The 12,217-nt window shown below is 40.8% G+C and overlaps 1 protein-coding gene across 9 annotated transcripts in view; it reads left to right on the top strand.

The window, feature by feature from the left end:
• Nucleotides 1-12,217, top strand: part of FRS2 (fibroblast growth factor receptor substrate 2) — a 117,869-nt gene that overhangs the window by 96,150 nt on the left and 9,502 nt on the right. For all 9 annotated transcript variants that reach the window (XM_036298073.1, XM_036298071.1, XM_036298072.1 and 6 more), the window contains 2 exons: nucleotides 386-480; nucleotides 11,169-11,261. In XM_036298073.1, coding sequence (XP_036153966.1) covers nucleotides 11,196-11,261 — 66 coding nt within the window. In that variant the 5' untranslated portion in view covers nucleotides 386-480; nucleotides 11,169-11,195. The remainder of the gene's footprint in view (nucleotides 1-385; nucleotides 481-11,168; nucleotides 11,262-12,217) is intronic.

Here is a 12,217-nt window from a genome sequence, read left to right as displayed (position 1 = left end):
AAATAAATGATTTTTAGCCTTGCCGGTTTGACTCAGTGGATAGAGCATCAGCCTGCAGACTGAAGGGTCCCGGGTTTGATTCCGGTCAAGGGCACATACCTAGGTTGCAGGCTCAATCCCTGGCCCTCATCAGCGCATCTGCAGGAGACAACCAATAGATATGTCTCTTTCACATCGATGTTTCTCTTCCCCTCCCTTCTACTCACTTTAAAAAAAAAGTAATGGAAAAATATCCTCGGGTGAGGATTAACAACAAAAAAATAATTTTAAATCAAATTTGAGATATTTTGAGTTTAAATAGATAATTTGAACTAACAGTGCTGCCAGAAATCTCATAAGGAAAATTATTGTTTTAAAAGAAATAAAAAATTCTCCTCTCTTTTAGGTTAAGTCATCAAATGAAGAAAACATGGTGTTCTGAAGTATGATTAAACTCCTGCGGCTGCAGCAAAGGTTAAGCATATTCATGGCCAGATCTAGGTGAGTTGAAGTTTATCTTAAAAAAAAAAAAAAAAAATCTCCCTAGCTGGTTTGGCTCAGTGGATAGAGCATCTGCCTGTGGACTGAAGGGTCCCGGGTTCGATTTCGGTCAAGGGCACATGCCCAGGTTTCAGGCTCAGTCCCCAGTAGGGGGCGTGCAGGAAACAGCCAATCAAGGATTCTGTCTGATCATTGATGTTGCTCTCTCTCTCCCTCTCCCTTCCTCTCTGAAATCAATAAAAATATATTTTAAAAAATAGCATTAAAAAATCATTAAGTCTACAAATTATATTTTTAAACAAGAAATTTGATGTTTTCTTTTTTTATAAATTTAAATTTTTCAATTATAGTTTACTTTCACTAATATTTTATACTAGAGGCCTGGTGCACAAAAATTTGTGCACTCAGGGGGGAGGGGGGGTCCCTCAGCCCGGCCTGTGCCCTCTCGCAGTCTGGGACCCCCCAGGAGATAATGACCTTCTGGCTTAGGCCTGCTCCCGGGTGGCAGAGGGCAGGCCCAATCCCTAGGTGCAGCCCCTGGTCGGGCTCAGAGCAGGGCCGATTGGGGAGTTGGGGCGCCGCCCCCTGTCATGCACAGAGCAGGGCGGATTGGGAGGTTGCGATGCCACCCTCAGTCACGCTCAGGGTAGGGCCGATTGGGGGGTTGGGGCACCGTCCCCTGTCACACTCAAGGCAGGGTCGATGGAGAGGTTGCGGCGCCACCCCCTGTCACACACAGAGCAGGGCCCATCAAGGGGGTTGGGGCTCCGTACCCTGTCATGCACAGAGCAGGGCCCATCAGGGGGTTGGGGAGCTCCACCCTGTCACGCACAGAGCAGGGCTGATCAGGTGGTTGAGGAGCTCCCCCCTGTCACTCACAGAGTAGGGCTGATAGGGGAGTTGGGGCACCGCCCCCTGTCACACACAGAGCAGGGCCCTTGGGGTGGGGGTTGGGGCGCCACCCTCTATCACCCACAGAGCAGGGCCGATCATGGGGTTGGGGCGCCGCCACTCGCACACTCAGGGCAGGGCCGATGGGGAGGTATGGCTCTACCCCGTCACACACAGAGCAGGGCCGATCAGGGGGTTGGGGCGCTGCCCCCTGTCACACACAGAGCCGCAGGGGTATCAGGGATTTGGGGAGCTCCCCCCTATCAGGCACAGAGCAGGGCTGATCAGGGGCTTGGGGCGCCTTCCCCTGTTACGAACAGAGCAGGGAGGATAGGGAGGTTGTGGCCCCGCCCCCTGTCACACACCGAGCCGCAGGGCGATCAGGGGGTTTGGGCGCTGCCCCCTGTCACGCTGATCCTGGTGCTGGGAGGCATAGTACCCTTTTACTATATAGGATAGAGGCCTGGTGCACGGGTGGGTGCCGGCTGGCTTGCCCTGAAGGGTGTCCTGGATCAGGGTGGGGGGTGCCTGGCCAGCCTGGGTGAGGGGCTGAGGCCTGTTTTCAGGCTGGCGGGTGACTGAAGCTTCCAACCGCTCCTTTTTTTCTTTTTTTTCTTTTTTATTCTGGGCCAGCTTTAGCTTTGAGGCTTGGCTCCAGCTCTTAGGCCTCCGCTGCTGAAAGCAGGTTTCTGGCCTTTGTTTACCTTCTGTATTTGAAACAATGTTGCGATCCTGCTGGCTGAAGCCCGGGCGGACTAAAGCAGGTTTCTGGGGTTTTGTTTAGCTTCTATATTTGTAACATAGTTGCTTAGAGTTGCAGCTCAGAGGCCTGCAGCGGCAGGCGGGGAATGTTGGTTTCCTCCGTCACTGAAGCAAGCAAGCCTCATGTTAGTTTCAAGCTGCCTGGCTGCCGTCAGCCATCTTGGCTGGCAGTTAATTTGCATATCGCCCTGATTAGCCAATGGGAAGGGTAGTGGTCGTACGCTAATTACCATGTTTCTCTTTTATTAGATAGGATTGGTTTCAGATGTACAGCATAATGGTTCAATACTCACATACTTTATAAAGTGACCTCCAGATATTTCCAGTATCCAACTGGCACCATACATAGTTATTACAGTATTATCGACTATATTTCTTATGCTGTAATTTATATCCCTGTGACTGTTTTGTAACTACCAGTTTGTACTTCTTAATCCCCTTCACCTCTTTCTCCTAGTCCCCCGCAACCTCCCTCACTTCTGGCCACCACCAGTCCATTCTCTGTGTCTATGAGTCTGTTTCAATTTCATTTGTTCATTTATTTTGTTCTTTAGATACCACATATAAGGGAGATCATATGGTATTTGTCTTTCTCTGACTAATTTATTGAGCATAATAGCCTCAAGGTCTATCCACGCTGTTGCAAATGGTGAGATTTCATTCTTTTTATGGCTGAGTAATATTCCATGCTATATATATGTACCACAGCTTTTTTATCCACAATATATCAATTTTTCTGTTGATGGGCAGTTGAATTACTGCCACATCTTGGCTATCATAAATAATGCTGCAGTAAACATAGGGATGCATATATTTTTTCAAATTAGTGATTTGGGGTATTCTTTAGATAAATCTCCAGAAGCGAAATCACTGGGTCATAGGGCAATTTCTTTTTTCTTTTTTTGAGAAAACTTCATACTGTTTTCCATAGTGGCTGCAGCAGTCTGCATTCCCACCAACAGGGCACCAGTGTTCCCTTATCTCCACATCCTTGTCAGCACGTGTCATTTGTGCATTTATTGATGATGGCTATTCTGACAGGTGTGAGATGATATCTCATTGTGGTTTTAATAGCATTTCTCTGATGGTTAGTGATGTTGAGCATCTTCTCATATGTCTATTGGTCTTCTGTATATCCTCTTCTTATCAGATGTTCTCCAATTTAATAGGTTGTCTTTTTGTTTTGTTTGTGGTTCCTTTGCTGTGAAAAATTTTTTAGTTTGGTTTAGTCCCATTTGTTTATTTTTTGTTTGTTTGTTTCCCTTGCCAAAGGAGAAATATCAGAAAAAATATTGCTAAGAGAAATGTTTGAGATTTTACTATGTTTTCTTCTAAGATTTTTATGATTTCAAGTCTTATATTTCAGTCTTTAATCCATTTTGAGTTTATTTTTGTACATGGTGTAAGAAGGGGGTCTGATTACATTTTTTTGCATGTATCTGTCCAGTTTTCCCAACACCATTTATTGAATACACTATCTTTACCCCATTGTATGTTCTTGTCTCCTTTGTCAAATATTAATTGACCATAGTCACGGGTTAATTTTTTGGCTCTCTCTTGTGTACTATTGATCTGCATGTCTGTTTTGATTGCTATGGCCTTATATTATAGTTTGATATCAGGTGGTGTAATATCTCCAACTTTGTTCTTCTTTCTCAATATTGCTGAGGCTTTTCAGATTTTTTTATGGTTTCGTATTAATTTTCAGATTATTTGTTCTAGTTCTTTGAAATATGCTATTGGTATTTTGATAGGAATTGTGTTTGCTTATAGATTGTTTGGAGTGGAATGGACATTTTAATGACATTAATTCTTCCTATCTGTGAACATGGTATATGCTTGCATTTATTTTATTTTCTTCAATTTTTTTCTTCAGTGTATTACCATTTTTTTTGAGGACAGGTCTTTTACTGCCTTGGTTAAATTTATTCCTTGGTATTTTATTTATTTTTGATGCAGTATAAATGGGATTGCTCTTTTAGTTTCTCTTCCTGATAGTTCACTATCCTATCTAATAAAAGAGAAACATGTAAATTGACTATCCCTCCGCTACGCTCACCAGCCAATCAGGAGTGAATATGCAAATTAACCTGACAAAGATGGTGGGTTAATTTGCATACACAGGTGCCAGGCAGAGAGCAGAAGCTGGAGAGCCAGCAGCTTGGGGGGACGTGGCTCCCTCAGTTGCTCCCAGCGTGGGGAGCACCAGGAATTCTGGGAATCATAGTTCTGGTCACAGACGGATCTCCTAAACCAGTGATGGCGAACCTATGATATGCGTGTCAGAGGTGACACGCGAACTAATTTTTTTTCAATTTTTCTTCATTAAATGGCATTTAAATATATAAAATAAATATCAAAAATATAAATCTTTGTTTTACTATGGTTGCAAAGATAAAAAAATTTCTATATGTGACATGGCACCAGAGTTAAGTTAGGGTTTTTCAAAATGCTGACATGCCGAGCTCAAAAGGTTCACCATCACTGTCCTAGACACTAGAACAAAGTGAGCCTGGAGCAAGTTACTGTTGCGGTGGGGGATGGAGGGAAAGCAAACGTGAGAGACATAAGTAAAATCAGAGTGTCTAGGAAAAATTAAAAGGAAGATATCCTACAACTTCCAGGACATCTCCACCAATGAAGCAAAGGAAAAAAAATGCCTCTATTATTCTGTGAGCAACAAACCAAAATGGGTTGGGGGTCTCAGACAATTCGATCTCTAAATATTAATTTTGTATCCTGCTACTTGACTGAATTGATCAGTTCCAGTAGTTTTTTAATGGAGTCCTTAGGGTTCTCTAGATATTATATATAGAAGGCCTTCATTATGTTGAGGTCTTTTCCCTCTGTCCCCACTTTTCTGAGACTTTTTATCACAAATGGATGCTGGATTTTGTCAAATGGTTTTTCTGCATCTCTTAACATAATCATATGATTTTTATCATTCATTTTGTTTATGTGGTATATCACATTAATTGATTTGTAGTTATTGTAGCAACCTACCATCCCAGGAAGAAACCTCACTTGGTCATGGTGTTGGATCTTTTTAGTGTATTGCTGGATTTGGTTTGCTAATATTTTGTTGAGGATTTTAGCATATGTGTTCACCTTTGTAGTGTCTTTATCTGGTTTTGGAATTAGGATAATGCTGGCCTCATAAAACAAGCTTGGGATTCCTCTCTTGAACTTTTGAAATAGTTTGAGAAGGATTGGTGTTAGTTCTTTTTTCGGTGTTTGGTAAAACTCCCCTGTGAAGCCAGCCATCAGGTCCAGGACTTTTGTTTGCTGGGAGGTTTTTTTTGTTTGTCTTTTAATTACTGCTTCAATTTCATTAGTTGTCATTGCTATGTTCTGATTTTTCTTGATTTAGTTTTGGAAGATTGTTTCTAGGAATTTATCCATTTTTTCCAGATTGTCCAATTTATTTGTTATATTTTCTTATAATCCTTTGTATTTCTGTGGTGTCAGTTGTTTCCTTTCATTTCTGATTTTATTTATTTGATCCTCTTTTTTCTTGATGAGTCTCTTTAAAGGTTTATCAATCTTGTTACTCTTTTCAAAGAACAGTTTCATTGATCTTTTGTATTGTCTTTTCAGTCTATTTTGTTTATTTCCATTCTGATCTTTATTACTTCCTTCTACTCACTTTGGACTTTGTTTGTTGTTCCATTTCTAGTTCTATTAAATGTAAGTATAGATTGTTTATTTAAGATTTTTCTTGCTTCTTGAAGTGGGCCTGTATTGCTATGATTTTTTCTCTTAGGTAGGACTGGTTTTGCTGTGTCCCATAGATTTTGGGTTGTTGTGTGTTCACATTCATTTGTTTCAAGGTAACTTTTGATTTCTTCCTTAATCTCATGGTTGACCCATTCATTGTTTAGTGACATGTTATTTAGCCCCCATGTGTTTGTGTGTTTACCAGTTTTTTTCTTGTAGATTTCTGGTGTTATACCATTGTGGTCAGAGAAGATGCTTGATATGATTTCAATCTTCTTAAATTTATTGAGACTTGTTTTGTATACTAACATGTGGTCTATCCTAGAAAGTGTTCCATGTGCACTTGAAAAGAATGTACATATTCTGCTGCTTTGGGGTGAAATGCTCTGAAAGTAAATCCATCTGGTCTAGTGTATCATTTAAGGCCACTATTTTCTTGTTGATTTTTTTGTTTGAAAGATCAATCCATAGATGCCAATGGGGTGCTAACATTTTCTACTAAGACTGTATTACTATCGATCTGTCCCATAATAATGTTTTGTTGAATGCACTCATTTTGCCTGCTGATTTGCTGTCACCTCCAAGGAATAAGGACAAAGGGCTTTAATTAAACTAAGACAGTGTTTACTAATATAAAATATTCAGCAAACTTGTTGCAATATTGATCCTCCCAAACAGTAGCTATCTTTTGTTCTTGAATGTACCCTAGTTACTTTCCTAAGGTGCTTTCTTAAGGGAGCATAGTAAGTCTATTTGTGTTTTTGCTGAGTAATGAACTTGGCACTGTGAGATGATGAGATCATATGGTTTCTCAGCAAGTGTTACAGTATTAGCACATATTATTAGGTCTTACATAACTCAGATGTGGTCTCCAAGTATTAGTCTGGTGGTCGTAAATGCAGAATATCTAGTATTTTGCCTTTCTCTTTGCCTAGGAGTTTGTGGTTCACGAAGAGCAGTCAGAGATGTGGGTGAAAACTCCACACTAAAAAAGTCTCCTTTTATGTTAGAAATTGACCACACTGCCTTTTGTTGCAGTTATTTCAGTCTCTCACTCAATACTAAGTCTGTTTTTCAACTTTACTAAAGCCTCCTGTTCCTTTTTGCCTGCATTTTCTCCCATTTCGTGAGCCCTCTTCTTCTATCCCGAATAGACCACTTCAACACCTCCCTCCCAACCCCGTGTTGCCAATATTCTTTCTTTAATTTTCTTGTCCTCTTACCTTTACTGATCCTGACCAGTTGAACTTTCTACCTTCTGGACTGCTGAGCACAGCTAGAAAAACAGCATAATCTTACTTTGTAGCCTCTCTGAGTTATCAGCACAGCCTACTCAATAATCTGGCAACCTTTCTTGGGTAGTTCCTCAGTGAAATACCCTATCATTCTCATTTTGCAAACTTGCCTTCTATTTTACAAAGGGAATTTAGAGTGTTAATCTCCTTCAGCTTCTCTACTATGTGCCACATGTCCTTATTCTCTTCCCTTTCTCCTCACAGCATGAGGCATTCCTCCTCCTCCTCCGGTCAGATGTCTCACTTTGGAACTCATCTTTCGTCTTCCCCTTTGTCTTGATCCATCCTTTATTTCCCTTCTCTTTCCTCCTCCTCCCCCTCCCCCTCCTCCTCCTCTCTCTCTTTCTATATATATATATATTTTTTTTTTAATTTAATTTTTTCCCCCAGGAGCCTATGTTTGGGCATTTTTGGTCTGGGGAAATGGTTCGTGTCCTCAGGAAAGCTAAAAATCACTAGGTTTGGAAGTGTAGGTCTAGGAAGACTACAATTCCCAAAAAGCCCTATTGGAATAGTTCTTAACCAAAGGCAACTACAGCTCCCAGAAAGCCTTGGATTGGCTTCAGGATTGGCTTACATCCCAGCCACCTGCCTGTGTCAAATACTGTTTGTGAAATCATACAGATATTTTCCCAACTTTGACCAGATGTAGTACCTAAAGGGACCACACCCTAAATCTATCGAGGTCGTATATCTTGGCCTAATATTCATACTTCCACTGTCTGCTGGGCTATAACCCACGGAGTGCTGACTATACTTGTGAAGTGTTTGGCAAAAAGATTACTTATTAGAATGTCACCAGATAGTAATGACTCTGGGGCCACTGGGGACTTACCTGGATTCGTAGTACATGTGTTGTGGTAACATGTCTGGCATAAACAGAAGATATTCTCCCCCCGCCCCCTGCCCCCCCCCCCCCCCAGGTTTAAAAAGGGGATATGAAACAGCGTGCTAGAACCAGCCAAAAGGAAAGGCGTCCTCTGGGTATCCCCATTGCCCCCTTCTTTTTCTTTTCTTTTTTTTTTCAAATTATAACAATTTATTTAGAAAGTTATAGGGGTAGTAGAAGTGAGCCAGCTGGGCTGCAAAGGCTCAGGAGACAAGTTACAGAGGCTTTGAAGGGCCCTTGGAGCTTAGAAGAGACAAAGGCAAAGGCAAGGCTCCTGGGAGCAAGAGTAGGAAGGGAAAGGCTCTGGAGAGGGAGAGCAAGTCCCCATTGACCATCCCCATCTCCCCCTTCTTGCTTGTTAGAGAAGCCAGGCCAAAATTGAGGCCCAGCCTTCTATCTAGAGTCCCAGAAACTAGAAAGCATCTATGTGGGAGAAGCTGGCCAGATTGGAAATACAGCCACTGTCAGGAGGTTCAGACACTCCGCTGGTTAACTAAAACCTGGGGGGACGGGGTGGAGACCACACCTGGACCTAGGCGTCCTTTGCCTTGGGTGCTCCTTCCCCACCCCCCACCCCCCATCCCCCCAAGTTGAAACTAGGAATGGCAGAATTCTGCCCTGCAGCCTCTAGCTTAGGGCAGCCACTACCACCTCCAAGGCCTGCTCTCCGGGGAAAATCCTCCCCTATATTTTAAAACCTTTCATGACCTACTGATTACAAACCTGCATACATCTATGTCATCTTAAAACAGTAAGTAACTCAAGTATCATATTTTCTTACTCTTTTTAAAATATATATATTTTTATTGATTTTAGAGAGAGAGGAAGGGAGAGGGAGAGAGAAACATCAGTGAGAGGCAACCATCACTTGGCTGTTTCCTGCATGCCCCCTACTGGGGATTGAGTCCACAACCTAGGCATGTGCCCTAACTGGGAATTGAACCCGTCAACCTTTCGGTGTATGGGAACACCCCTAACCAATGAGCCACACCAGCCAGTGCACATACCTTTAAAAAAAAAATGTTTTTAAACCTTTATTGTTGGGAGTATTACAGATATTTCCCCCTGCTCCCTCCCATTGCTCCCATCTATCATTTCCCGCCCCACCCCAGTCCTTCACGACCCTATTGTCTGTGTCCATAGGTAATGCATATATGCATGTAAGTTCTTTGGTTAATCTCTCCCCAGTCCCCCTCTCCTCTTCCCTCTGAGATTTATCAGTCTGTTCCATGCTTCCCTGCCTCTGGTTCTATTTTATTCATTAGTTTATTTTGTTCATTAGATTCCTTGTTCACTTGTTTAGATTCAATTTTGATAGATATGCATTTATTTCCATTGTATTGTTCATAGTTTTTTAAAGTATTTTTTCTCTTTTTTCAAAAAAATATTTTTATTGATTTTAGAGAGGAAGGAAAAGGGAGAGAGAGAGAATTATTGATTGGCTGCCTCCTGCATGCTGCCTACTAGGGATCGAGCCTGCAACTCAGGCATGTGCCCTTGACTGGAATCTAACCCGGGACCCTTCAGTCTATAGACCAATGCTCTATACACTGAGCTAAACCAGCTAGGGCTTTCTCTCTCTCTCTCTCTTTTTCTTTCTTTCTTTCTTTCTTTCTTTCTTTCTTTCTTTCTTTCTTTCTTTCTTTCTTTCTTTCTCTCTCTCTCTCTCTCTCTCTCTCTCTCTCTCTCTCTATATATATATATATATATATATATATATAGTATATTTTAATTTATTTCAAAGAGGAAGGTTCATAGGTTGACACTCAACCACTGAGCCACACCAGCTGGGCCTTTTCACCTTCTTAATATTTATGCCTGTCAGACATTCTTTACCTTTGTTTAGTACAGTTCATTCAGCTTACAAGAGACTTAGAGCACTTACTGTGTGCTAGGTGTTGTGTTAGGCATGGGCAATGCAAAAATGAATAAGGTTCATTGCTGCTGGAAAGGAGCTCCTTATGTAGGGAAGAAGGTAGATAAGTAAACAGACAATCTACCACAGTTTCTACTAAGTAAACACTATGAAAGACGCTGTGATATACTGGGAAGCCCAGGGTGCTTTGGGGGGGGGGGGGGAGGGCAGGGGGTTACATAAGAAGTATAATTCGCCCAGTTGGGTGGAGTCAGAGAAAGCTTCCTGAACACACAGTAGTCTGGGTTGAATCTTGAGAAAGAAAGAAGCAGGAGAGGTGCAGCATGGAGGGGTGTGAGAGAACAAGATACTCTGGGGAAGCTGTTTAATATGCCTGGGTAGGGCTTGAAGCAGAGAGGAGGAGAGTTTAGTCGAGACCTGTAGACAGGAACCAGACTGGGAAGGACCTCATGGCATACTGATAAGCTCTGAATTTTTTTCCTGAATGTAGTAGAGCCACTAAAGAATTTTAAGCAAGTTTTCATCAAATTTATGTTTTTAGTGTTTTGTAGCTTCTTGTTGCTTTTTTCAAATATTGTCACATTCATTCTCTTTCCTTTGTAAGTGACATTTTGGATTTTTCCTTTGTTCATTTGGCATGTTCTTAAACAATTCATGTCACCTATAACCTCTTTTCTGTAACCTTCAGTGGAAAGGAAAGTTTAGATAGATACACTCTATCAGTTTTGCCAATATTCTCTTTAGGTTATTGCGTGAATTTTGAGTTGTCTTTCTTAGTGAACTATTCCAAATTTGGTTTTGTGTTGGATTTACCAAAGAACTCTAGTTTGGTGGAGTACATAAAGATACTACAACCAAGTCAAAAGTCTAGCATCCTTTGTAAATTTATTAAAAAGGGACATGAAATTCCTGGTAAGCCATAAATGATTAATTCCTTGAGTGACTTATTTAAATAGTGCTACATATGAGACGTTAAATTGGTTTGCTTGTTAAGATAATTTAAAAATAGGCAGACCTTTGCAAATTAAACTGGAAATTTGAGATTTCTGCAATGTCTACCTCACAAAATTATTATTGTCAGTGAGCAAAATCACCAGCTAGTTGTGTGAAATCTTCCTCTAGCCTTATACTTTTCTTGGGCTTAATTTTCCTCATCAAAATAATTCAGGGCTGTGTTAAATGATGTCTAAAACCATTTTTAATTTTATGATTTTTATATCCTATATCTAATAATTTTTTCTAATTATCTTTCATGTAGTGCTCACATGGTCTTCTGAAAGAAGCCATGGGTAGCTGTTGTAGCTGTCCAGATAAAGACACTGTCCCAGATAACCATCGGAACAAGTTTAAGGTCAGTAAAAACTGCTTGAATTATCTCTCTTATTGCCTACTTGGATATTCTTTTATTTCACTTAATGTATCTTACATTTTCACTTTTATCTCCAGATCCTTTATTTCCCTTTTTGTTCACTCTGCCTTTTCTCATTTAACAAATGACGATGACATTTTTTCACTGACAATGTGAAATCATCTTATACTTTCCTTTTGGTCCTCTGTATTCAATTAGCCACACAGTTCTGATATTACTTTCTTTAAAACACCATTTTATGGATTCCTCTTTAGTCCTGTCACCACCTCCAGTCATTGATTCATGCCTGGATAATTTCTTAACTAGACTCTACCTTGAGTCACCACTGTGATCCTTCCTGCAATTGACATCAAATTACTCTTTCATCATTCTGAAATGTCTGTGGTTTTCTGTTACCTAGAAGCTAAATGCTCTATTCCTTACTCATCCACAGCTATTTTGTGTCTCTTGTAGTTTGGCCTCAGTCTGCTATAAATCATAGCCTCTGGATTGTACAAACTTAGGTATAGGTCATAACCTTATTGCTTCATAACTCTGTGATCTTGGATTGTCACTATGTCTTTGTTTGATTTTTACACGATTACCTTCAGTTTAGGAGTGTTATGAGGATTAAGTGGGAAAGATACATGTACAACACTGTATAGTTCCAGGGGTGTAGTAAATTCTCCCTAAGCAATATCTGTTCTTCACAGTCTCTGGCCATTTTCTGAAACTCAGTAGTACAAGGCCTTATCTTAACATGAACTTATTTCCCCAGTAGTAATGTGAGTTCCTTGGCAGATATGAACCAGGTATTATACTGCTACATAATCCTATACACACATTGGTTGGTGAATAAACTAACAAAGGAGTAAGTAACTGAACCAGTCAGCAACAGTGTATTTTCCTGACAAATCTGTGAAATATGAGTATGACTGTTAAGTGAAAGTGTTAAGTTG

The sequence above is a fragment of the Myotis myotis genome, unplaced genomic scaffold, assembly GCF_014108235.1.
Source record: "Myotis myotis isolate mMyoMyo1 unplaced genomic scaffold, mMyoMyo1.p scaffold_m19_p_3, whole genome shotgun sequence".
Taxonomy (NCBI): Eukaryota; Metazoa; Chordata; class Mammalia; order Chiroptera; family Vespertilionidae; genus Myotis; species Myotis myotis.
The sequence above is the reverse complement of the archived record's forward strand: the minus strand, read 5'-3'. Positions and strand labels throughout refer to the sequence as shown.